This window comes from Nothobranchius furzeri, chromosome 16 (genome assembly GCF_043380555.1).
Source record: "Nothobranchius furzeri strain GRZ-AD chromosome 16, NfurGRZ-RIMD1, whole genome shotgun sequence".
Lineage (NCBI taxonomy): Eukaryota > Metazoa > Chordata > Actinopteri > Cyprinodontiformes > Nothobranchiidae > Nothobranchius > Nothobranchius furzeri.
In genome coordinates, this window is record NC_091756.1 from 39,842,965 (window position 1) to 39,870,539 (window position 27,575).

The following is a 27,575-nucleotide window of genomic DNA, read 5'->3' on the forward strand; positions in this document are numbered from 1 at the left end:
CCTCTTCATCATCTGCCTCCTCTTCCTCCAGACAACCAGTCTTTAGGTTTCTCTCCAAATTCGGAGCAAAGCCTGAACCAAAGTCTTCCAAGTGTAGTGTTAGACAGCATATAAGCCAGTATAAGGAAGAGCTCTCACAGTCCATCACTTGTGAAACGGGAATGGAGTTTTGGCTTGGAAAATATGACACATTTTATCACAGCCTGAAACCATTAGCATTAGATATATTGGCAATGCCAGCTTCTCAATTTTTTGCAGTAAGAGTGTTCAGTATCACAGGTGACCTCACTAGAGGGAAACGCAACCGAGCAAAGGTCACACTAGCACGAAGTGCTTTTCTCAAAATGAATCGGAGCAAATAAATATTCACACTGTTTGGTTGAGCCTGTGTTGTAACAAGTGAATATCTACAGACTCTGGGTTAACGTGTTTAAATTTGCTGTTCTTGTAAATTCTTGTTGTGCAATTGCTAAAAAGAGCACATTTGTAATTTCCAGTGTGCTTTTTGTTTTTTATTAAACACGTAAGTGTTAAACATGTGAAGTGTTTTTATTTTATTCAAATATTCTATGTTCTTAGCTGTGTGTGCTATATCTGATCAGTGGTGGTTAAGAGTTTGGACCCTGTGTATTAAATTGCACTATTTTTTCCGTGCTCTATACAAAAGTAGGAAATTACGTCATTAGAAAAAACATATGCATTTTGTTGACTAAAATTGCTTATTTTTATCGACTAAAACTACTTGTTGTTTTCATCGACTGAAATGGGCCTAAAACTAAAATAAATCTAATGACTAAAATTGGACTAAGACAAAAATTTATTTTTAGCCAAAAGACTAAGACTAAAATAAAATAAAAATTTCCTGTCAAAATTAACACTGTTGGGAGCATGGCGAAATTCGCCATCACGCCATGGAAATACGTTTGCCTCTCATTTCTTCAATTATCGTGACATTGCCACACAATTTCTGGTGAGTGATCCTAGTCTGACCCCCAATAGAACTGGGCAGCTGAAGTTTGTGGGCGTGGCCTATTTTCTGAAATAGCGCCTCCTAGGAACATTAAAACTGTCAGCCCCAAGCCATGCTTTGACTGAGGATCACGAAATTTGGTACACTAATGTAGTGTCTCCGGACCTACAAAAAAGTCTCTGGGAGCCAAGCGCAATGTCGCACAGGAGGTCGGCCATTTTGGTCCAAGTACTCGATTTAGTGGTTTTCGCACACGTTGTTTGGCCATTGATGCCCCGTCGCCCTTTTCACCGATCACCTTCAAACTTCTGCTATGTACTCTTAAGACAAAGGGGAAAAAATTCAACCGTCAGATTTTAAATAAGTATAAAAGTGTGGACGTGGCTAAGCCTCAAACTTTGACCTTTCGCCATTACATTACTTGACTTAATAACTCCCATGTGCATGATTAGATCTATATCAAACTTTGTGTGATCACTGACCACATCTCAAGACAATGACAATGCGGACAGCTGACATCACCTAAGCACCGCCCCCTGACTACAGGAAGTCTATTGTTTTATGGTGAAATGCCCATATTTGTACCCTCTAATTTAGTCAACATGACACTAAGGTCATGGACTGTCTTCATGATGCTGTAATGACCATTCAGATCTGATAGCTTTCCAGATAGGGAGGGGCTTTGATGCCATGGCGAATTGTGGCTTGATGCCGTGACCTTACGTTTGACTGTAACTTCCACAAAAAGCCTCCGATCTGCCCGAGACTGAACATGGCAATGAACAATCATGCCCTTTAGCCAACGAGGCACAAATGGTTGGTGAACGTTATATAATATCACCACAGCACCCCCTACATACCTTTAAAATTGTAATAACTTCTACAGATGAGGTCGTAACTGCACCAAACTTTCTAATGGGCCATTCCCATCTGTACCTGGTCGGCCCGGCCCGGATAGCATAGCTTGCTTACATATCTTGGTGGCCTGCCTTTTTTCAGGGTGCAACAAGACTGTTTTTCGCCTTTTTTACATGAGTCGATGATCAGCAATTACTGTTGAATTTGCAGATTGTTTCATGCAAGGCTGATAACACTTCACTACTATTCTAGATCATTTTTATAAGGGTAAGAAAAGAAAAATAATACCAATAAGTTTAGGCACAGGGATTTGTCATGACATGACTTTTAGATGCTTCTATGTGTAGTTCATTCACTGGCTGCAAAAGTGGCTCTTCTGCAATATTCCTGTGGTTACGGGGAAAAAAAGCAGTACTTGATGCAATGCCAAAAATACACCATTAATAAAAGTGAAGTGTTGATAGATATAAGTGAGCTCACTCCAAAGCATTTGTGACACTCTGGTGGTTCACTTCACACTCAGTCGCTTCCGGTCGGTAACAAGATGGCGCCTGTGCTTGGCTTAGCCGCAGTCACCTGCCACTTTTTCAAACTTTCTCCACTAATCTCCTCTTTTCCACCTTGCTCCTGTCTGCGATCCTTTTTAATAGTGTCCCTGCTACCATCTCCTATGATCGCCAGACTCTTTTGTCCTTCCGTTCGTTCACGATCGTCCAAGATGCACCGAGGACTTACCTCCCTGTTTGTTTATCTGAGTGGCGCACTGGCCCGGAGCCAAACGACGATCCCAACCAGCGCGCCTCCAGCGATGTTTATCCGGTCCCGGGAAAACGTCGGAGGAAAAGAGGTAAACGAGCAGGAATCCTGGTTTATCGTGGTTTATCTAGTAAACATCGGCGTGGTCTTCTAGCTTCTTGTCCTTTGTTTGGCGACTTGAGCGCCACTTCCGCATTCCCGCCAGGCCGCGTTGCAACGCAATTTCTCCGTCCAAGTTTTTTAAGGTCAGTTTATCCTCATTCGGTTTCTCCTCCTGCTCCCTCCATAAGTGGTTTTTATAAACTCCGTGGATCTAACCCTGCTAATTTACGTCCACTAACTCAAGCTGTTTCTGTAGTTTCTGATTCCTCCACCTCACTCAGCATGGCTCTAATAAATACCCGCTCTGCTAACAATACATCCTTCCTGCTCAATGATTTAATTCTCTTTAAAAACCTGGATTTTCTGTTTCTGACTGAAGTTTGGCAGCAAACATCTTATTATTCTGGTCTGATTGAACTCTGCCCGAGTGGTTATTCTTTTCTTAGCCAGCCCCATGGTTCTGGTCATGGTGGAGGCCTAGCTATTGTTTTCAGAGACCATCTTCCATGTAGCTTTACAACCTCTGGTCACTTTGCTTCCTTTGAACTGCAGCCGATTAAAGTCGGTCGTAAGGACCCGTTCTGCTGTGCTGTGGTTTATCATCCACCTGGTCCAAACAGTTCTTTCCTTCAGGAGTTTAGTGACTTTCTATCCTCCACTGTGAAGCTGTCCAGACTGGTGATCGTGGGTGACTTTAACATCCACGTTGATGATCCCTCTGATCACTTTGCCATGAATTTCTCCAGCCTTATGGACTCCTTCAGCTTTACCCAGCATGTTTCTGGCCCCACACACACCAGGGGACACACTCTAGACCTTGTTTTTACCCTGAGTCTAAATGCTGACAGTGTTTGTCCTGAGGACGTTAATATTTTAGATCATCATTGCATTTTCTTCAACTTGTCAGTTTCTGCATTCCCACCTCCTGCACACCGTATGGTTAGTTCTCATTTTCTTAATGAGAGCACAGCTAGCAATTTTTCTGCTGCTTTTGATCCACCCTGTTGTTCTTCTGATAACAACCCAGATTCCTTAACTTCTCAGTTTAACGAGCACTGCCTCTCCATTCTGGACAACATCTGTCCTGTCGGAACCAGATCAGTTCCTGCAGTGAACCCTACTCCCTGGTTTAATGACAGCCTTCACAGCTTAAAGCGCCAATGCAGAAAAATTGAGCGCTTGTGGAAGAAAACCCATCTCCACACCCATCTGCTGCACCTAAAGGATCTTCTGACATCCTTTAACTCTGCAGTCAGAGACGCTAGGGTTTCCTATTTTTCCAACCTGGTGTCCCAGAGCAAAGGGAACCTCAAGGTGCTGTTTAACACCATCAGCAGCATTGTGTCTCCTGCCTCTCCTACAGCCTCCATCCACTTTGTTGCAGACTGTGAGAACTTTCTGTCTTTCTATGTGGACAAAGTCAATAAGGTTAGATCTAGCATCTCTCCTTCAGCCTTATCGCTGCCTCTCCCGACTCCAACCAGGCCCATCATCCTAGATAGCTTTGCTCCTGTTTCTTTGCCTGAGTTAACCAAACTAGTTAACTCTATGAAGACCTCTGCATGCCCCCTCGACATCTTACCCTCATCTCTGTTTAAAAGGGCTTTTCAGTCCATCGGTCCCAGCGTGCTCTCCATTATTAATGCTTCTCTGGTTTCTGGTTAGGTCCCTGCTTACTTTAAGAATGCTGTAATCCACCCGCTTCTTAAAAAACCGAGTCTTGACGCCTCTCTCCATAGCAGCTTCAAACCAATCTCTAAACTTCAGTTCATCTCCAAGATCTTGGAAAAGCTTATGGCTAAACAACTCACAGCTGCTCTTTATGAACATAACATCTATGATAGCTTACAGTCAGGTTTTTGTAGAGCTCATTCTACTGAAACAGTTCTTCTTAGGGTCTCTAATGACCTTCTGACTCACAGCGATGCAGGGGACTGTTCTGGTCCTGCTGCACCTGACTGCAGCCTTTGACACTGTTGACCATCACCTGCCACTGGAGAGGCTGAGAGACTGGGTAGGCCTATCAGGAACTGCTCTGGAGTGGTTCTCCTCTTATCTTTCTGAGCACTCCTTTTCTGTGGCCGTCTCCAAGTTTAGGTCCTCCACCACCTCTCTTACCCATAGTGTCTCACAAGGTTCTGTGCTGGGGCCTCTGTTCTTCCTCCTCAATCTGCTCCCTCTTCAGTACATTCTTTGCTCCTTCAAAGGAGTCTCCTAGCATCTTTATGCAGATGACATCCAACTGTACATCTCCTTTAAGCCCCATGAGATGTCTAAGCTGCAGCTGTTACACACCTGCTTAGACTCTATCAAAACCTGGAGCTTTCTACAGCCGAATGAAGATAAGACTGAGATCCTCATCTGTGCCCCAGACAAGCTGGTTCCCAAAGTCAGAGACTCTCTTGGTCGGCTTGCTTCTCACACCAAACCTTCCATCAGGAATCTTGGCGTGACCTTTGACCCAGCTCGCACCCTGGATTCTCATGTCAGTTCTCTTGTTCGCTCTTCCTTCTATCTCAGGAACATTGCAAAGCTGAGTCCCATTCTGTCCCGCTCTGAACTTGAGACAGTTATCCACACCTCCTCACGCTTAGACTACTGTAAATCTCTTTTCACGTGTCTGAGCAAAACCTCCCTGAACCATCTACAGGTGGTTCAGAATGCCTGTGCTTGGCTTCTGACCAAGTCCTCCAAACACACCCACATCACCCCGCTTCTCCTCCAGCTTCATTGGCTGCCAGACAACGTCAGTGTTAGGTATTTTCTATATGTTCCTTTTTGAGTCTAAAGCCTGGTTTATGCTTCTCCGTCAGCTCCGCAAGGGACAGACACGCACGGATTGATGGAAGCGTTTTGCTCTTTTACTTCTCCGTCTCCTGGGGAGTGTTGCAAAGCAATTGTCCGGCAGGACAACAGAGGGCGTAGCGCTGTTCTGTGGTATCCTGTCATGTATCGGTCCAAGATAGTGTGTTTATATTGTGTTTTTTGTGTATATAAGAGACTTTTAACACGGACATATTTGTATCTCATTCTCCCACTGCTTCATGCGCTCCCCACCTCTAAACCCACATCTCCTGTCATTTGCATCCACAAATAAAACGCTTGCTGCGCATCTTTTGACTCCTCCAGTCATGAGAGGATGAAACGTTCATATTTTTAGAGTTTTTTTGAGAGGTATTCTTCAAGCTTCTCCGTGTCTGCCGCTAGTTAAACTCTGCTCTCTTTGCAATGGCGGCGCTGTAAACAACAGCGGCATCCTGACCAATCACAAGCTTGCGTAATCCGTCTCGTTCGACGGATGTTTAAAAAAGTGGGCTCGACTCTGTACGTACTTGCGTGCCCTACGCAAGGACGGATAATGGCGTTGTGTGTCTCCACACTGACGCAGACGGAGAAGCATAAATCAGGCTTTAAAGAACGTTTGCTCCTGTAAGCTCATTGTTATCTCTGTTATCTCTGGAATGTGGTGTCCTGGGAGATGAACAGCCTGTAAGTCTGTAACTTGAGAAGGCCCGCCTTCTCTGTCCTGGTTGTCAATAAAACCCCTGTGAAACTGAGGAGTGGGAGAGAGATGTGGGGGCAGCTCCGGAGGGGGTTGACCCAGCGTCGTCTCTCCGCTGCGTAGCAACACATTGTAAAATGAAATCCTCTTTGTGTATGTATGTGTGTTTATTTCAGGTTAAAGGGTCATGGAAACTACGAATAATCAATCTAATTCCTCTGCATGTGTCATCCTTTAAGGTAATATGGGATTTTTAAAAAGAAAATACCTATCAGTCGGGGTTCATTTCAAGATCCTGGTTCTGGTCTATAGGGCCTTGCATGGACAAGCACCATCTTACATTGGTGATCTTCTTGGTCCCTACACCCCCAGTAGGCCCCTGAGGTCCATTGATCAAAGCCTACTGGTTGTGCAGTGCACCAGGCTAAAGACCAAAGGTGACAGATCATTTGCTGCTGTGGCCCCCAGACTCTGAAACTCTCTCCCCCTGAGCCTGAGATCAGTGGACTCAGTGGACTCCTTTAAAAAACAGCTGAAGACTCACTTGTTCAAGCTGGCTTTTGTGCAATCTTCTTCATCACTCTCTCTTTATTCTGCTCTCACCTATTCCAGGTGACCTAGTCACCAATTCCACCTTCCTCAGGATCCACTGATTTTCCTCTTTCCTAGTCACTCTCTCTCTTTCTTAACTTTTTTTAATCACAATTGTCTATTTTTTGCTCATTTTAAATATATTTTTAAACATTTTCTAAATTATTTTTTATATTCTTACATTTTTTGTTTTTGTGAAGCGCCTTGTGATTTTTATCTTGAGAGGCGCTATAGAAATGATAGGTTCTTCTTCACTTAATTCTTAGTTTCTTTTTATTATTGATAGAAATGAAAAATATTCAGATTGACGAAATGGTTCACAAATTTAGGTTTTAGGTTTGTTTTTAGCAGCACTCTTGAGTTTTCTTTTAAATAATTAATAATTTCTGAAAGCCTTTGGCAGACAGGAAACTAATTTAAGTGCTTTGAAGGCATAACAAAAGAAAATGGTTCCTATTACCTGGTGTTCAAGCTTCCTGTTTGACAAAGGGGACCATTTGATGTCCTACTACTTAATATCATCTTGGGAACTGTCCAAAGGTGTGTGGTTTCAATGAAGAAACCATTAAGTCTTTACACAAATGCATGGCTGCTTTGAGGATTTGTGACACATCTGCAGTCATTTTTTCAGCTTCAGGATGATTTATCAGGATAGGGTGACTTGGAGGAGTGTGTTGAAAAGGAAATGCAGGAGGCCAAGTCAGGAAGACCCGTCAGCTGTCTGCTCCACTCTGGGACAGAAAGGAGAGCTAGCTTTGGAAAACCCAGCTGTGTCCGCCACGGGCTCTCTGATGCTGCTGGTCTTGATGAATTACATTTGTGACGAATTAACCAATGTTTTATCGATTTTAGCTTTCAGTTTTAATACCTTTGGATTGGACCATATTATCACATTCACACATAATAGTTTTCACTCTTGATCATTTACACTCTTCTTTTGTTAAGTTTTATTTAGAATGTGGAACAAGTTCAAGTAAACAATTTCACTTAACTTATGGTAAGCTATTTGAAAGTATCTTCCCAGTACTTAGAGATGTCACGTTTATTAGGACAGGCATGGTAATTGTTAGCACGTCGAAAATTTGGTTCTTGTCTGTGATTTCATGATTAAACAACTCATTGCTTTCAGATTTCCTTGAACTTGAGCAAAGTTTCATTTAAATATGAGCCTTCAGGGCTATGCTTGCTTTGTCAAACATCTAAATGTGGTAAATGCAGTCATTTCTACAGCTGCATAGGTACTGAAAAATCATTTATGAACTCTTCTTTGTACTATCACTTCCTCCTCAACAGACAGTAAATGTCATTAAATCATCTGCTGCTCTTAATTATTCCTTGTTCTGTGGAAAAACATAGATGCGTATATTGACTCAGTGTACTTTTAAAGCAGAAGCTGATGAGCACTGCTCATACTACTCACTACATGAGCTGTTAAGCTCTTGCAACATGAGATACTTGTGATCTACTCCAACTGGCTGCAGAAACAGCTTTGCTGAGGCCAAGCAGGCCGTTTGATTTGTGTCTTTCATTACCTCGGACACGCCACGTCTAACTGCTTCCAGAGCCAAATTAATAATAACGTTTGACACCTCTTGACAGATGCGTGATAAAGGCGTTGACCTTCAGTGAAGCTCCTGCTCTATTCATTATTCGCCGATTGATACCTTAGAATGTTCAAGTTGCTGGCTTTAAAGAGTGTTAATCAAAGGTTTGAATGGTAAGCTGTGCTTTGCAATTATGCAGAAATAAATCTCGATGTAGTGTGTTTACCAATTTGGTTTTATGGGGAGATTTATGAGCGTTTGCCAGAATTCTGTCAGAATTCTGCCATCATATATCTTCATGGTCACCATGACTGTGGTGCCATTGTGCTCAAACTGCCCAACATGTGAAAAGCAGGCTCTGTCTTGGCAGCATTGAGGCTTTCAGAGTGTCTTTTCTTCTCCTCTTGTAGGGATGGGTTGTTGTCAACAAAGCTAAGTCTGTTCTGAAGGAGCAGCCACTTTATCAAGCTACTTCACAAAACAGGCTTTGTGCACCGAATGCTCTTGGGTGTTTAAAAGGACCGCCAGTGTTTCCATTCCAGGCTAAGCATTAATGGTGTATGTCAGCTTGGAAGAGGATGAGACTGAATCAGTGAGAGGTTTTACAAAAGAATGTGGAAGTGAACAGCTGACTTTTCGAAGGCAGTTTGAGTCTATTCAAGGAGGAGAGCGTTTTTGCTGTGGTTTGGGTTGTGGGTATCGCCTTACCTCGTGCTTCTCTTGGCATAACGTTTCCCACCTTCAGTCTTAATTCACTGATGCAACAAGACCACAAAATAATGGATTCAATTAAAAAAGTTTAGATTGTTTTTCATGATAAAAATGTTTTGACTTGCGGATTTTGTACTGTTTCACGGTCTACGATCATGTCTGTACAGCACTTTAACTGAATGCATGCAGGCTGAATGTGAAAATGGTCTACCTGTTTCCTAGCCTAGTGAACTAGACCAAATTCTTGCTTCCTGCATTCACCACTGAAAGAACATAGACGGGTAAATGCTAGGGTCAGAAAAACAACTCAAATCTATGTCTGACTGTAAATTCCCATTCATGGACTCTCCCATCTTGGTTCCTGATGGAGAAGGCTGTTTACTTGAGCCTAGTTTATATTTCTCCATCTGCTGAGGTGCAAGGGCTCTCCAATAGGCATGCAAGAACAGATGGAGTAGAGCCCAATTTTTCTGACTATCCTGCAAAAGCAACAGACTGCGAGCTTGTGATTGTTCAAGACGTTGCTTCCTTTAACTTTGTGAGCTGCACCACTTTGCCCTCTTAAAGAAAATAAAGTGAGTGAGCGAGTGTTGAAGATATCTCGTGGCAGACATAGAGCAAACTGAAGAATGTCTTGCAGGAAAAAGTCAGACGATATAAAAGTCAGTACATCAGTGACTGAAGGAAAGATGCACAGCTGACTTTTTATTCATGGATGGAAATTATGGGAAACATGGGTTTGAAGGTGACTACATTAAAAGGTGGAGAATGAGGGGAAAATTTGGTCTGTGTTAAGTCTCTGAAATAAACCCACACAATGTAAACACACAATAGTAAATACACTGGAGACGTGATGGCAGGATCCTCCAGAAAGTGTCCTGGTGGAGAATTGTTTCACAGACACACCAGTGGAGAATTGTTTCACAGACACACCAATGGAGAAGTATAAAGGAATAGTCTCTTTCAGTACGCGTGCATGTGATTGGAAAATCTAACCGTTAGTGTTAGCAACTTCACAACATGGCAGAACTTCTTCAGGTTTGTGTTATTTGTGGAGCTAAAACAACATTGCAGAGCGAACAGAGGCAGTGGTAGTCACGTTGCTGTTAGCCAATCAGAGCAAAGATGTTCCCGTATTATGAATAATAATGCGTGAGATTATAATTCCTGCCTTTTCTGACCCACACTCCTGCAGCTAACTTCTACTTCTGAAATGGGAGTAACCAAGCTTTTTTCCACAAAGAATGACTCACAAGGCATTCATTTATAATAGAGACTTCAAATTAATTGAAATAAGTTAATGAGGGCTTTAAAAGTAAAAGGATGGTGTTTTTAATTCAGTTACAGTTTAACCGTCCCACTGTCCTTATGGGTGTGACCCCGCAAGGAAAGTTGACCATTGAGCAGTGTTGATGGTTTATCTCTTGAGGTCCATGTGGCAGGGGTGAGGAGTGAGCACCACCTCACCCCTGCCACGTGGACCTCAGGGGATAAACCATCAATCCTACTCAATGGTCAACTTTCCTTGCGGCGCCACCCATAAAGACAGTGGGAGGGTTAAACATGTCATCCTGGGATGTAAGAGGATAATTATAAACTTACTGGCAGAATGACTAAGCTGGCTGATATTCGCATTAAAAGAATGTGGAATGAATTTGTGATGGAGGCTTAAAATGGTAAAATAAAGGCCAAGCATCACACACTGCTGAACAATAACAGCTATAAACCAGGCTCTGAGTGTGAGCTCGAAATTGTTTCTGAACTTCAGACAACAGGAAGAGGCTAAGGAAGGAAAGAGGAAAAGGAAGACAGCGATAACCTGTTGAATGCACTTTGAGCTTCAAATCTGCACGCTTTCAGATTCCTGCATGATGCTTTGGGGATATGAGTCAATGTTCATTAAAGCAGCTAGTGTTTGTCAGGCCTCTGCACAGTTCTGTCTTTTAGTTTGGTTTAGGTCATGTCTAAACTTGACTTGCTCTGAAAATTTTAGTGTTTCTCAACAATTCAGAGATGAAGCAAGAAAGTGCTGCAAGCTTTTCAAACGGAGCGGTAGTTTTCTCGTGTGTCATCACATGAAGCTGTTCCAGGAACTTGTAGTTAACATGGTTAGTGTCGATTTAACTGAAGACTTTGTTGAATAATAATTATTTTCAAGAAACAAATCAAACTACCGTAAATCCTCTAATACAGGCCCGGGCCTGTATTTGACTCAAGCTCATCAAGCTCCAGGCCTTTATTGGAAGGAGGGCCAGTATTAGAGGCAGGCCTCTATTTCTATTTGAGCAAAATGAACTAATGGTTTGCTGGAGTTTTTGACAATTAAAATTGTGCCCACATTTTCAAAGACAAACACATTTCTTTTAACAATGGTAGTTTCTGCTTCAGCCCTCTCCCCCCTCCCCCTGCGCAGCAGCCGCAAACTCACTGATGTGCCTGCAGCCTCTCGGAGTTCCTGCTGCTCTAAACATTAAAATAATTATTTCATTTTCTGTTCCTCACTTCTGATGACCTTCAGTGGTGTCTGTTTGTTGCAACAGCAGGTACAAAAACTAACTTGTTTTTATTTGACTATTTTTCTGTCCTGTCTGTTTATTATCTTCCTGCATCTCCTCTCAATCCTAAAGAAAAACTGCTGCCTGGGTTCATATATATTCACCTCATGAGTTACCTTTGAACTGCAGTTCTAAAATATCTACCGACCGCAAAAACAGCGGAGCGCTCGCTGTTTGGCGGCCGTATCAGTGATCAGTGCGTTGGAGGACAAGTTGATGCGCGCACCGCCCCGCTCCACAGCATGCAGCGAAATGCATCAGGCGCAAATAAAAGACAGAAAACATTAAAGGAATTGAACCGACATGAACGATCGCGTGTCAGTACCTACGGTCTGGCACAGCGCATTGCTGATCACAGAGAATGTGATCATACGATAATTCAATAGGGAGCGTGGTTTCACAGACGCGGAAGTGAGAGCGTCGGTGAAACGCCGGCTGCTCTAGGAAACCCCCGAGCGTTCGAGCGTCAACGAAGTGACACAGAAATGCCGGGCTTTCCAGAAGTAAGTAAGATAACTTACTATGAGCTGATAGTTCGTTGGATTGATCGGTAGGTTGGAAACTCTGATCATGAATCTGAAGAAACGATGACTGAGCTGTAAAGGCGACTTCCGTTTATAGCCGCGGTTTGTGACGTAGATGCGACGTGGAGGGAATCCCCGCGAGGGGCATGCTGGGAGTCCCTACTTCGCGGATTTTCACCTATCGCGGCCAGGTCTGGAACGCATCTACCGCGATAAACGAGGGATTACTGTAGTTCATACACCCCCTACTGCTGCTCCCCATAGTGTTCTGCAGCATAATCAGCACGTTCTCTTTGAACTTGATAGTGTAATGACCTGGCTGGGGTTGTAAGCCAGGTGCATTCTGGGTATTGTGTTATATGTGTTTCCTATCGTTCTGCTAGTTCCTATGTGCTGATTTGCGTGTTGTGTGAGTGTTATGTAAGCCACAGGGAAGGTGATGTGTGTTCTGTGGAGCGGGTTGAATTAGCATGGTTAACTGACACCGTGACTCTGTGTGGTAGGAGCGTGATAGAGGATCGTGTCTGAAGCGTTATAAAGCTTGAAGAAAAAGCCTAATAAATGTCTGCGTGAACCCCTACTGCCCCCTGCTGGTTGATTTAGGGACTATAACCCTGCCGCTGGGACGCTTGTACTTGCTTGTTACCACATTCCATCCGGCCACAATAAGAGACCGGCCATTATTTACCTCCGCTGACTCTGGCACCGGCCAAAATTGGAGACCCGGCCTTTAATTGAATACCGGCCTGTATTAGAGGATTTACGGTACATTTAAACTCAACACATTAGTATCCTGATGATGATGATGATGATAATAATATTCTCCAGAAACAACTTCTTCCTAATGTTTTTTTGAGTTTTCTAAAGACTGTGTTTTTGCACTTTCAGGCAATGCATGATTGTCATTTGACTTAAAATGATATTTTTTATTCCTAGCTGGTCTCTTTGGCAAGACAGCTTAATTTGTATAGCACATTTTATACACTGATGTAATTCACTGCACTACAAATGTATTGAAACTATTCCACTATTCTCCTGAAGCCAAGTTGAGCAACAACCTCCAACCTATCCTTATTTCCAAAGACAATAACTTCAGTTTTGTCTTTGTTTACCTGGAGGAAGTTGGACGGCATCCAGTAATTAACTTGCTCCAAACACTGGCAAATTGAGTCTAGATGACCACAGTCACTAGGTGATAAAGCTAGGTTGTGTATGACCTGGCCGGCTGGCCCAGGGGGAGATGTAGAGATTGAAGAGAATTGGTCCAAGAATGAAGCCTTGGGGGACCCCACATGCCATGGCAATCTTTTATTTGTGATCGCCAGTAAAAATATTATAACCCCTGTCTTTGAGATATGATTGGCCATGGCTGTCCAAATTCAAACAAGACAACTTAAATTGTTATTTAGAGAATCTTATTTTTCCAAACGCTGTGCTGTGACATGCACACTGCCACTCCTTTTAGCTGAATGGCTTCCTTTGCTTCTCTTTTAGTTTTATTTCAGAACAACCTTTGAACCTAATTTACAACCGTATCGTTACTCCCAAGTCCCTCAGGCCTATTCAAAGTGAGAAGTGCACATTTGCTCTTCTCCATTACTGCCTCCATGTTAACCAGCTGGATTGACTTGGCTACTGCTTGTAGTCTGACATGTTAACAAGCTTTCTGTGAGTTCTCATTAGAACCAAAACAAAAGAGATTCTGTTGTGTGTTCCAATAGGTCTGCTTGTTTATTATTATATGAATAATGAATTACAACTTGGTGTAAATGGTAAAATTGACAATATTTGAAAGCCCAGAGTGAGGAATGCGCTTTGTGAATGTGTGGCTTCATTATTTTTCCTTTGTCATATATGGTCTGATGCATGTAGGTATTGTGGGTCAAGTTCAACAAGTAGAAACACGTTAAAAAAAAGAGGCCTTTTTTATGGTGGCCTATTTTTTTTCCCCCTAGGAAATGTAACAGAACATGTCATCATTTTCCCTGTTTGGGGTTGGAAGCATTCCAGTTTATTTGACTTTATTAGTTGTGATTAATGCTGCACTGTGGACATGTGGCTTCATCCATGGTGTGTCTGTAAGTGGGTGAGTTGAGACACCATGATCTCTCCTCTGGGGCAGTTCATCTGCTTTTAACAGTCTAAATGTACAATACCACCCCCAACAGCTGCTGTAGAAGAAACAGAGGTTTGAACGTCAAGTTTTAACACAACATTCTGTCAAACTGCATGATTGGAAAGGTGGAGCCAAAATCAGCGTGAACTATTTATATAAAGTTCATTTTGAATGTTTCAACATGAATCACCTTACTTCCTTTTATGAATAAAAACTATGAAACCTACTTTGGTTTGTTGATGGGGGTGCAACCTACATAAATGAAGAATTTCATATTCCATGCTATCGTTCTTTTTTAAAACACAGAAACGGTTTCGTTACCCGTTTTTTCGCCACGTTTCGCTTGTGGCTGCAGACTTCCTCAGGCTGACGCTGATGGTGGTGCGTCACTTCTTTCTCCGTTTATCTGCGGGCAGCAGAGGACGTTGTCGCCCTCTGCTGCCCGCTCTCCCCTCTCCGACGATGCAGTCCCATGCGCGGTCCAACGTGTAAACTCCATCGTCCCTGTTCATGGTCCCACATCCACGTCTCCTAAGAATTTCATATTGTTTATAAAATTCAAGAGTTGTTTTCTTTCTACACTTGCAGTAAACTACAATAACTCGTAAAAAGGGAAAACATAGAAATGTTTAAATTTAAGACAAAAAATGTTAAACATATGTGAAGAATTCCAGTTTGTGTTATATGATGTCACCTGAAGACATGAACACGGTTTGGAAGCTTGAGTCCATTCTGCTGCACACAGCTTTAGTTTCCTGCTGTGTTCATGTTCATATTTGCAGTAACTGATTTGAGTTTACTAAAAGATTTTCTGTATGTTCCAGGTTGGAAAGGAGACGGTACAAACCACAGAGGACCAGATCATGAAAAGGGACATGCCACCAGCTTTCATCAAGTAAGCTGTGAACACATCCAACCTGAACGCTGACAACCTTCTCGGATGTTTTAAGAATAGCTCTCTCCCTGCAGCGTGGAACCTACTAGTCTGTCTCTTTCTGTTTTTATCTGTTGCAGCAGGAATGGCTGGTTGTGTCCAGGCAAAGGTTAGACATGGCATGTTAAGTGTCTGAGTCTTGCTCTGGTGTTACTGAAATACTTTGTCAGGGAGGAGTTGTTTGGTTTTCAGAAGCAGGGTCACGTGAGTTGCTAGACTCTTAGTGCTGCTTTGTGTTCTGATTGGCATAAAAGAACAAAACATTAGTGTAATAGCTTGTCTGTGTTCTTTAACCAGATTTTAAATGAAAATACATTCATGTGGGGGGTGGAGGGGACTCTGGGAGCCCCCACCAAGGTCAGGGCTGAAACACGTTGGCAGGCACAGGTCGTCAGGGCTCAACACATTTGGCGCCTCAAAGTCACATCGTCACCCTGTCGTCATCCATCAGCACATGCACTGGAATGCAACCCCCCCTAACTAAATATAGTGTCTGCCAGCCAGGGTCCTGTTTGTGTGTGATGCTGTCTTCCTCTGCAGAAGCACATTAACCCTGATCATTCCTGTTACAGTGGATAAAAACTTCTGTTAACAAATGTGTAATAAGCTCCTTCAGTTTGGTACTTTTGTAACTAAATTGTTACAAAGGTAAGTAAAATTCTGACTGCAACAGTTATCCTTCAGGGCTAAAGTAGGAAGTCTACATTCTGTGGGAACTGGAACACATGTTGGTCCTTGGCTTGTTGCCTGTTTCCATGTGCAGACTTGCTGTTGGTCTGATGCAGGTGGCACACATGACAGTGACTTGTTGCTGAGCTTGCAGAATTTTCAGAGATCCCAGAGGACATCACGCCCAGGAGGAAACTATTTGAAACTTTTACATTTCTATGCAAGCTGATGTTAGAATGAGGTCAGCGCTGGTTAAGTTAGGCTCGCAAATCCTGTTCAAGCAAGTTTACTGTTATTTTATGAGATAAATTATGGTTTTGTGGCTTATTACATATTTGCATCACTGCTCTTCAATGCATCACACATCACGACTGTTGTGTCTCAGTTTTTGCCTGCACTTAGAGTGTTAAATGTTCTACTTTTGCTTTGCTGTTTTACAGTTTAGGGTAGGGATGCACCGATCAGGTTTTTTGCTGCCGATCACCGATACCGATATCAAAGAATGCTGATCGCCGATACGATCACTAGGGCTGCAACAACGAATCGATAAATTCGATGAAAATCGATTACTAAAAGCGCTGGCACCGAATTGCGTCATCGATTCGTTGTGTTGCGCAACTCTTCCAAAAGCCCCCCCCCCCCCCCGGCCGCCGTTGCGCACAGACCGGAAGCAAGTCAGATCAGCGCGAGGGGGAGCCGGGGGGTGTTCGGAAGAGGAACATGGCAGAAGCAGCGAGACCCAAAAAAGTAAAAACTTTTAAAGTTTGGGAGCATTTTCAGTTAAATCATGCGAAGACATTCGTTACCTGCAACGTTTGTAGGTCAGACTTAGCATGGTACTACGGTGATGATGCAGCATCTTAAACGCAAGCATGTCAGAATCTTCAGCGAGGAAGGAGAGAGCTCTGTGTCCGGGTAAGTTAAAAACTTTTCAAAAGTGATTCACCCAAGCCCCGGATTATTACACAGGCTAGACATGCCCTAAGCTCGTAAAAAAAAGTCTATAAAATCGTGAGCTCGACGCTATTAGATAAACGGGGGGGGGGGGGGGGGGGGGGGGAACTCGCGCTGCTGCGAACCGGCTCCGCCGTCACATTCCTGCAGAAACTGGTTGATTACACCGGGGCCAGACTACTAGCACCACAATGTCCTCAGAAGCGAAAACGCTTTTAAAAGGGAGGGAGAAGTACTAACTCTCACTGCAGGCGTGTTGTGTGAGAGTGCAGTTATTTACTGGTTAATATATTTTTGGGTTCAGTTGCTTTCATGTGGCCTAATGTGAGTCTATTTGGGATCATTGGAATAATCAGCAGCATTTCTTGATGTGACTTTATGGCAGTTGCCCAGGGCATCATCACAAGGAGGATGGCATTCATTTACTTTTGTTTTATTTGGTATTTTTTCAGTCATTTTCGGAAATAGTGATTAATTTTGATTAATTCAAAGCCTATGTTTAATTACATTTAAAGATTAGTTGTTTGACATCCCCAGTTATAATAAATGTCTACAGATGAGATCAAACAAAACAGATGAGAATTCCCCTTAAAGAGCAAGTCACACCCAAATAAACTTTTTTTTTTGCTGATAAACTAAATAAATGAGTGTCTAATCGTGCTGCAGACACGTGTCATCAATAATTTGGCACTTCAGTGCATCTTAGTTAAAATTTAAATATTCTGCCTAAAACTGGCAGTGTTGTGCCATTGTCAGGTAAAAACTCTGCACTGTATTTTAATTTAAATCTGCCACCGCTATTGGCTAAGAAGTATGCTATGATGTAAACTGGTACATTATGATGTCACAATGCTGTCGTGAGCCTGAGTGTGTGTGTATTTGTTAGCGGCTCCGCCCTCTCGGTCTGCCAGGCAACAGCATGTGTTGCATTTTTCAAGCATGAAGTGGTAGTGGAGTTAGACTCTGGTAGGGGTTGACTTGCTCTTTAAGCGGTTTAACTTGTACCAAGCATTTTAGGTCACAGATAGGTGTAGCTTAGGGTCTCTGTCTATACACCTTATAAGACAATTTAGGTGATGGCATGTTGTTTTTCTGCTATTGAACTGTTTTCCAATAATGTTGTGTTTAATAAAGTAAAGGAAGGAGAGAAATAACGTTTCCCTAGCGGTTTTTAACAATGTCCCCATGTAATCCGATTAATCGATTAATCGTGTCGAGACCCCATCCGATTCATTGATTATCCAAATAATCGTTTGTTGCAGCCCTACCGATCACGTGGATTGGCCAGAAATTTTTTACAAATTACATAATCTGGGAATAAAGGAAATGTAACCTAATCTAAAATGGTCGGTATTAAGGTTGTCACGGTGTGAAAATTTTACCTCACGGTTATTGTGACCAAAATTACCACGGTTTTCGGTATTATCGCTGTATTTTTTTAAACGTGCTACATTTTCACACGATTAAATAAACCCTGTATGTCAGGAAATATTGTCCTCAGTTTGTGTCTAAATTTTGCCTAAGATGTGTTATTTTGTAATTATGTTGTTTATTTGTTTACATTTTTTCCCTTTAGTCTTTAAAATACCAGTATTTGCCCATAACTTCTTATTTTTTTGTCTGTTTGATGTCATCATTTTAAAAATATTAGTTCAGATGATACTCAGTACTCAAGTAGCCTTCTAATCAGATACTTTTTTACCCTTACTTGAGTAATAAACCCTATATCAGGAAAATATAGTCCTCTGTTTGTGTCCTTCCAGTGAGCTCTGCAGATGTGGGGAAAATGTCATCAGGCAGTAATCATTGTTAAATTCATAATTATTCTCGGAGAGACAAACTCTTATCTGCCCCTGGGAGCCCCGTAATGCATAGCGTCATTTCAACACGGGGGTGTCCGCGACACGGTTTATATGCAGGTAGCGGGGCTGCAGCTGCTTTATATAGCGACTCGTTGCATTCTCCCTCAACCCAAATCCTCAGATCATGCATTTTAGCTAAAACGCTAACGTTAACTTGCCTTGTGTTGACTGTAGAGTTGTGGGTGATGGTCACGCAGATGTGTCATGAGATTTGAAGCGTTGCTGCATTTCACAGACACTTTTTCTGCACGTGCTGCAAACAGGATAGCCGTCTTCTATAAACTCCCTCGGCATTCTTCAAATATCTAAAATATGCCCATACTTCCGACTTTGTCTTCTTTGAGGGATAATAAATGTCCTCCTGAGGGCTGCCGTCTCCTCCTTTGACCATTATTTCAGCTTTAGCTTCAAGAAAGTTTTGGTTGTAAACAACAAAGCGCGCATGTGCCGCCGGCAACTTCAGCAGATGATACGGTGGCTGGTAAGGGTCACCGCACCTACACCGCAGCCACGGTAAACTCACCAAGATAATATAGTTTTTTAAAAAACAAGACTATTATTGTTATTGTCAACTTTTTTTTTACCGGGGTTTATGGCTACACTGGTTACCGTGACAACCCTACCTGATCGGTCTGCTTTGATCTATTTTGAAAACTCCGATCAAAATCAATAGGGGCGCTATCGGCCGATTACGATCAAATGCCGATCCATCGGTGCATCCTTAGTTTAGGGTCAAGTCAGTGGGTTTTTGTTTACCTTGCCCAAAAAAAATTTCTAATTACCCCACCAACACACATTCTGAAAGCAGTAAAATTGTGACATTGTCTAATAGAAATCTCTGGTGGGAATTATAAGCACATTTTCTATTTTTACCCTCCACTTGCTACACTTCAGAGGTTTGATTACTCTGCCATTGGTATTGAGGACTGTTTTGTGTTGACCTTTTTTACAATTGGTCTCTTTTTTGCTAATTATTTCGTCTTTTGTTAAAGTACTTTGCAGTTCATTTTCAGGCAGATGTACAATCACAGTAGGAACAGACTATGAGACCCTTCTTTCTGTCCTCATTCTAAAGGAACACAACTATCAGTTACTTCGATTTATTTCAGAACCGTGTACTACTAAATCTGAATAATTGTTTCTTGGCCTTTGTCTCACACTATGTAAATTGTTACAGTGCTGTTTTATCTATTTCAGCTCATGTTTATAAGATTGGCTTAAAGCGTAATTCAAATAATGCGTGAAGAGTAGCTGTTTGTTTTTCCTAAAAAATAATTTGCCCTTTCCACTAGGGATGTGTATTGGTGAAGTTATGGCGATACATTATGTATCACGATGCAGGGGAGACGATACGATCTATTGCGATACATTCAGTCAGACGATCTTAGCGATTTTACAGGCTGAATTTATTGTGGGAGAATTCAATAAACAGTCCAAACTGATACTTAACATGTTTTAAGTAAGGTATCTGAACCATAATAGAGGGATTTACATTTCAATGGTGGAAGCTAAACCCATTGCACACTACTGCCAACTAGCGGTCGGTGTTTGAACTGCACCAAAAGAAAAGAAAATGCACAAATGTTTGCATGTGAATTCTTCCAAAACTTAGATACACGGCTTTTGAATATTGATATAATATCGCTCCTATACTCTATCCTGATATACTGCTATATCGATATTTTCTTGCATCCCTACTTTCCACTGTCTATCGTTGTGGCGACTCCCTTAAACTGATGGATGTCGTTTGTTTTCCAGAGTGGAGAATGCATGCACAAAGCTGGTTCAGGCTGCCTCCATGTTGAAAGCTGATCCATACTCCGTTCCTGCTCGAGATTACCTCATTGACGGCTCTCGGGGCATCCTGTCTGGGACTTCTGACCTGCTACTGACCTTTGATGAGGCAGAGGTATTTATTTCTTGTCTTTTAATGTCGAGTCTAAATGTATTCTTGCTCACCATAGTTAGTTTTGTACCTTATACATGATGGGCTAAAGTAACGATAATTAGTGATGCACAGGTGGGGGGTGGGGGGTCTTTCCATTTTTGTAATTGAAACAACGTTCTAAATTAGAGGTGTCTTGTATCGGGCCCATTCGTCTTTTCCACTCAGGGACAGTAACTGAAAGAGAGAAGTTGCAGATCAGCAATTTCGAAGCACATATCAGGCATCCCGACATGTCTGCAGGAGTCAGCAGGACTCATCCATCAGAAATGTTTTGCAATGCAGCTCAGGGAGCTCTCTTTGGTGAAGGGGTGACTCCAGCAGTCCACATGAAGCTGGCAAAAAGCCGGACAAAGGCTGGACTGTCGGTGTGCAGCTTTAGCAGCATCTAACTAGAGGAAATGTGTTTTTTATGCATTTGTTTCTAAGAATGCATCAGTGTTTTTCAGTAAACATTTGTGATTTCGTTTATTCATTCACTTGTATAGGTCCGCAAAATAATCCGAGTGTGCAAAGGTATTCTGGAGTATTTGACTGTGGCAGAGGTGGTAGAAACTATGGAGGACTTGATCACTTACACAAAGAACCTGGGACCAGGTCAGTCTGCCCATATGCTTTTATCTTTTATAAATAAGTAAATAAATATTGCTTGGGTCATACAGCAAAAGCCGGTGGCAACTAAAAGTCTTACAGACTGCGGAACGTAAATTAGGAAAATGAAAATTGACAGCTGTGGATGTTTTTAGACTAAAGACTGAACAGGTGTCTACATTATTTTGCTTTTTGTCTCCAGGAATGACAAAGATGGCAAAGATGATAGATGAGCGACAGCAGGAGCTCACACATCAGGAGCATCGTGTGATGCTGGTCAACTCCATGAACACTGTCAAAGAGCTGCTGCCTATCCTCATCTCAGGTGATTTTATGGAGAGGAGTCTGTCACACCCTGTATGTGAATTCATTTGTTATTAAGCTTAAACTCTACCTTAAAATCTAAATATGTTTATTTCTCAATGCTTTTTTAAAAATTCAATTCAAGTTTATTATATAGCGCCAAATCATGACAAGAGTCGTCTCAAGGCACTTCACATAGTAAACATTCAAATACAGTTCAGGGGCCTCATTTATCAAGCTTGCTTACGCACAAAACGGGGTCAAAAAACTGCGTAAGCAACCTTCCATGCAAACTTTGGGATTTATGAAAGAAAACTTAGCGGAAAAATGTGCGCAACTTTAAGTTGACTAAGGACCTTGCTTACGCACATTTTGGACATGGAGAGCACCTGCGTGCAGCTGCTGAGAAGGATAAAATTATGAAATCCTGCAGCATTATCACTTGTACTGCTTCGTTTTCACACAGAACAAGACCCCCCCCCCCCCCACACACACACACACACGTGCACACACACACACAGCCTGAAGCGCAGAATACGGAATGCAGAATATCAGCAGGGGGATAGCTTGAGACAGAATGTCATGCGTCTGTGACAGTGTGTGTCCTGTCACTGTGATCCGATTGATCATGCACCCTGGATACTTGGACAAGGGAGATCTCGGTTTGGGTGACTGGTTAGCGTGCGACTTTCACCTGGGAGTCTGGGGATCGAATCCCAATTGGACCATTTTTTTTTATATCCGCCACAGATCTCTCTGAAGAATTCACAACACTGACTGCTTCAGCAACGCTGTGCCACTCCGTGGATTTTCTCTTTATTTGTTTTGCAAAAGCACTTCCTTCCATTTCTCCACCTCACCCACAAGTACCTCAACTTCTGCTTCTGTGAAATTGCGCTTCCTTGATCTGCCTTGATCTACGGTCGCCATCGTCATTGGCGCTGCGCTGCAACAGCCGGCTTATATATATATGCATGAGGTCCACAAGGCACTTTGCATTGACTATTTATGGCAGTAAGTGGGTGTGGTGAGGGCGGGATGTGACTAAAAAGCAGCTGAGAACCTTTCTACATAGTTTCTGGTTTATGAAGCGGAGATTGCGTGCAGCTGTTCGTACACCATGTTTGATAGATCACAAACCTACTTGGCGTTAGTACATTTTTTTTGCTGAGCTTAGTTACGGTTTTAGTAAGGATTCAGTGCAATGTTTGATAAATGAGACCCCAGTTCATTAAGCTTATCAGTAAAAAGTTTCCTATATAAGGAACTCGGCAAATTACTGTCTGGTGTCTGTGACTTTACAGCAATCCTCATACTAAGCAAGCATTTAGTGACAGTGGTGAGGAAAACTCCCTTTTAACAGGAAGAAACCTCCAGGGGATCCTGGCTCAGTATAAGCAGCCATCCGCCACGACTCACTGGGGATCAAGAAGACAGAGCAGACACGCGTACACCAACACCAACCCACCCACACACACACAACATATATACCAAGTAGTGTTTCTATGATTACATTATGATTTCTTAGTAAATATTCTATTTGGTGAGAGATAAACTTTATTTTATTTATCCTAGTGATTCTATAATTAAACGGGTAAACTGGTGGTAGCACATTTAATGTCAAAGAAAGTAAAATGTTATTATCAGGAGAGGGAGAATGTTTAAGTGGTTAGCAACAGTGTTCAAGACGATGGCCCCCTTCATGAGGCTACTACAGCTCAGCAGAACATCGTTGTAGCTTCTTCTGGGGACAAAACACTTAGAGAAAAAAATAAAGTTAACAACTGAAATAGCAGGAAATGATACAGTTAAAGGGCAAATTGTAGTAGAAAGTAGTAGAGTGTGGAAAGTGGTCAGTATGTCCTCCAGCAGTCTAAGCCAAAAGCAGCATAACTACAGAGATAACTCTGGGTAACCTAGCCTTTTAGATGGAGGTATGTTGGAGGCAGGGCAAGGGAGAGCCGTCTTTACTGACCGTATTCTCCACCTCCCTCTACTCCGTCGCTTGTCCAGATCTGGGCTAACATCAGATTTTAACCATAGGCCCTATCAAATAAAAATGTTTTAAGCCTAGTCTTAAAAGTAGACAAGGTGTCTGCCTCACAGACTAAAGCTGGGAGTTGGTTCCACAGGAGAGGAGCCTGATGGCTGAAGGATCTGCCTCCCATCCTATTTTTTGATATTCGGGGAACCACCAGTAAACCTGGAGTCTGAGAGCGAAGTGCTGTGTTGGGAACATGGAACAATCAGGTCACTGATGTATGGAGCTCGACTATTAAGAGCTTTCTAAGTGAGGAGGACTTTAAAATCTTTTCTGAATTTAACAGACAGCCAATGTAGGGAAGCTAAGATATGATCTCTTTTTAAAGATACTCTCTAAAACCAGACTGAAATTCCTCAAACAGATCATTAGTGTGTAAATGCTCACATACTTGGTTGGCCACTAGTTTCTCAAGGACTTTGGATTAAAATGGAAGGTTAGATATTGGTCTATAATTCATTGGGTCATCTGGATCCAGAGAAGATTTCTTAAGTAAAGGTTTGATTACAGCAACCTTAAAATCCCGTGGTACGTATCCATTTACTAAGGATAGTTTGATTATATCTAGAATGGGGGCAGTAACCAAAGGAAATGCATATTTAAAGAAGTTGGTTGGGATTGGATCTAAAATGCAAGTTGAAGGTTTAGATTAAGCTAATATTTTTGATAACTCTGAAAGTTCAGCTGGGTCAAAACTGTTCAAACACAGATGAGGTTCTACAGTTACCTCTGATGCTGCCTCACTGAGGAAGAAGTCGCATTAGGGAGGATGCTAATGATTTTGTTTCTAACAAAATAAATTTTACTCATGAAAAATCCCAGGCTCCTCTCCTGTGGAACCAGCTCCCAGCTTTAGTCCGTGAGGCAGACACTTTGTCTACTTTTAAGAATAGGCTTAAAACATTTTTATTTGATAAGGCCCATTGATAAAATCTGATGTTAGCCTAAATCTTTGACAAGTGGGGGAGTAGAGGGAGGTGGAGTGTACAGTCGGTAAAGACGGCTCTCCCTTGCCCTGCCTCCAACATACCTCCATCTAAATAGGATAGATTATCCAGAGTTATCTCTGTAGTTATGCTGCTATAGGCTTAGACTGCTGGAGGATACACTGACCACTTTTCACACTCTACTGCTTTCTTCTACAGTGTGCTCTTTAACTGTACTATTTTGTGCAATTTAAGCTGTTAACTTTATTTTCTCTGTAAGTGTTTTTCTCCTCAGAAGAAGCTACAACGACGTTCTGCTGAGCTGTGGTGGCCTCATGGAGGGGGCCATCGACTAGCACACTGCTGCTAACCACTAAAACATTATCTCTCTCTCCTGATAATAACTTTTTGCTTTCCTTGACGTTTGATGTGCTAATACTAGTTTATCCGTTGATCCACTAGGATAAATACAATAAAATGTATCTTTCACCAAATAGAATATTTACTAAGATATCACAATATAACTATAGACACATTACTTGTCTTTGTGTGTGTGTGTGTGTGTGTGTGCGTGTGTGCGTGCGTGCATGCGTGCGTGCGTGTGTGTCTGCTCTGTCTTCTCGATCCCCAGTGAGTCGTGGAGGATGGCTGCTTATACGTAGCCGGGATTCTCTGGAGGTTTCTTCCTGTTAAAAGGGAGTTTTCCTCTCCACTGTCGCTTTATGCTTGCTTAGTATGAGGATTGCTGTATAGTCACTGACACTAGTCAGTGACTTGATGCAATTTGCTGGGTTCCTTATATAGGAAACATTATTTCTGATTGGCTTAATGAACTGACCTGAATTGGAATGTTTATTATGTGAAGTGCCTTGAGACGACTCTTGTCGTGATTTGGCGCTATATAAATAAACTTGAATTGAATTGAATTGAAATTGAATAAAATTTATGCTGCTGAGGGCTAAGGGAATAGATGGTTCAGAGCTATGATTCTGTGTTCAGCAACTGTACTGAAAGAAACTTTGGATTATTCTTATTCTCCTCAATTAGCGATGAAAAATAAGCAATTCTAGCTTGTCGAAGTTTATTTTAAAAAGCACAAGACTATTTTTCCAGGACAAGTAGGACTCCTTCTGGTGTGTAGAATGCCATGTTCTCTCCAATTTTCTAGAGTTTTGTTTTAAAGTTCGTAAATGAGAATTAAACCAGGGAGCCAACTTCCTGTGTTTAAGTACCTTTTTTTAAAGGGTCAACATCATCTAATGCCACACGTAAAGAAGTAACATTATGAACTAGATCATCAATTTGTGAAGGGCGAGAAATGAAAATATATCCCTCTGCTATGTTCCTCTGAGATGCTGAGGACAGTAAAGATGGAACAGTTGATTCAAAAGATGCAACAACGTTGTCAGATAGAGACCAACTATAGTGAAATTTACTTTCATGTCTCGAGAACTCTGTTATTAAAAACTCAAAGGTTATCAAAAAGTGGTCCGAGAGGACTGGATTAGGTGGAAATATCGTTATTTCCTCACACTCTATGCCATAAGTCAGCACAAGGTCTAATGTATGATGGCAGGAGTGGGTGGAGCTATGTATTCCGTGGGTGAAACCAACTGAGTCTAAGATATTACTAAAGGCTACATTGAAGCTATCATTTTCAGTGTCCACATGAATGTTAAAATCCCCCACTACAATGACCTTATCAGTATTTAGCACCAAATCAGATAAAAAATCAGATCTGATCCAAAAACTCAGAGTAAGTGCCTGGTGGACAATACAAAACTACAAACAAGAGTGGTTTTACAGTTTTGCAATCTGGATTAGGAAAACTTATGGGCCATTCCCATCTGTACCGGGTCGGCCCGGGCCGGGTAGCGTAGGTTGTTTACATATCTGGGTGGTCTGGTATTTTTCCGGGCCAACCAAGGCTCATTCTCAGCCCTCTTCTCGAGGGGGTCTGCTTCAGGCCGACCAGGGCCAACACACCCACTGCTGACAGCAAATTCACACCTTCCATTAGAGCAAGCCTCTGATTGGTGGGTAGAATCAGCCCACATGGGCTTAAGACAAGGATGTGTGGAATCAACCGGGCCAGGCTGGGGCCGACTGGGGCTACCCGGCCCGGGCCGACCCGGTACAGATGGGAATGGCCCATAAGAATAAGATGTTCAAAAGAACTGTAACTATTAATAGGTAAGGGATTGATTAATAGGTCTGAATAAAAAATGGTTGCTACTCCTCACGCTGTATTTTGAGCAATATGATTATTTAAATAATTAGGAATCGACTCGTTTAAACTAACATAGTCCTCTTGCTGCAGCCAGGATTCTGTGAGAGAGAGCAAAGAAATCTGATTATCACAAATCAGGTCATTAACTAACAAAGTCTTAGAAAAAATAGACCTAATGTTCATGTTAAATGTTAAACACAGGAAAGTTTTTTTTTAAACCTTGCTAACAGTTTCAATCACTCCTGCAATCTTCTTCAGAGCTAGCTGCTAACGGCAGCGTCACTTCCTTCTCTGTTTATTTATAAAAGATGTTTATTTCTGTTGGGTTTTCCAGGTATTAAGATTTTTGTAACCACCAAGACATCTGGGAGCCAGGGGGTGGAAGAGGCCTTAAAGAACCGAAACTTTACCTTCGAGAAGATGAGCGCTGAGATCAACGAGATCATCAGAGTGTTGCAGCTCACATCCTGGGATGAAGACGCGTGGGCCAATAAGGTTGGAGCAATATAGCTAAATATGATTTAGGCTTATTCATTCACAAAAAGTCAACTTTAGGACGATTAAAAACAAATAAATCATTCTGTTCAAGTTGTCAAAGCCGGCCCTGATGCACACACACATCCAGACGGATGGTCAGATATTACATCAACGGTCTAACTGGCAAAGTTAGAACGTAGGTTTTATTTAGACAGAGAACATGACCGAGATCCTCGTCCTTCAGGGTTATTTTTCAGCTTTTATTTGAGTTGAAGCTGTTTTGCTAAATCTTCATATAATTCGAGTAAATTTCTGGGCTGAAGACCAGATATTGAAACAAAATAAAAGTTTCATCTTGAGCAGAATGAACCTGTGGCATGGGTTAATGTTTTTGCTCTATTTAGGCCTCCATAC

The 27,575-nt window shown here is 42.1% G+C and overlaps 1 protein-coding gene across 3 annotated transcripts in view; it reads left to right on the top strand.

The window, feature by feature from the left end:
- LOC107387561 (vinculin) overlaps positions 1-27,575 on the top strand; it is a 44,724-nt gene that overhangs the window by 8,783 nt on the left and 8,366 nt on the right. For 2 of the 3 annotated variants that reach the window (XM_054749759.2, XM_015962582.3), the window contains exons 2-6: positions 15,054-15,124; positions 20,407-20,557; positions 21,082-21,190; positions 21,387-21,509; positions 27,019-27,179. In XM_054749759.2, coding sequence (XP_054605734.2) covers positions 15,054-15,124; positions 20,407-20,557; positions 21,082-21,190; positions 21,387-21,509; positions 27,019-27,179 — 615 coding nt within the window. Of the gene's footprint in view, positions 1-6,137; positions 6,428-15,053; positions 15,125-20,406; positions 20,558-21,081; positions 21,191-21,386; positions 21,510-27,018; positions 27,180-27,575 lie in introns of those variants that run through there. The other variant, XM_054749760.2, reaches the window with a different exon arrangement.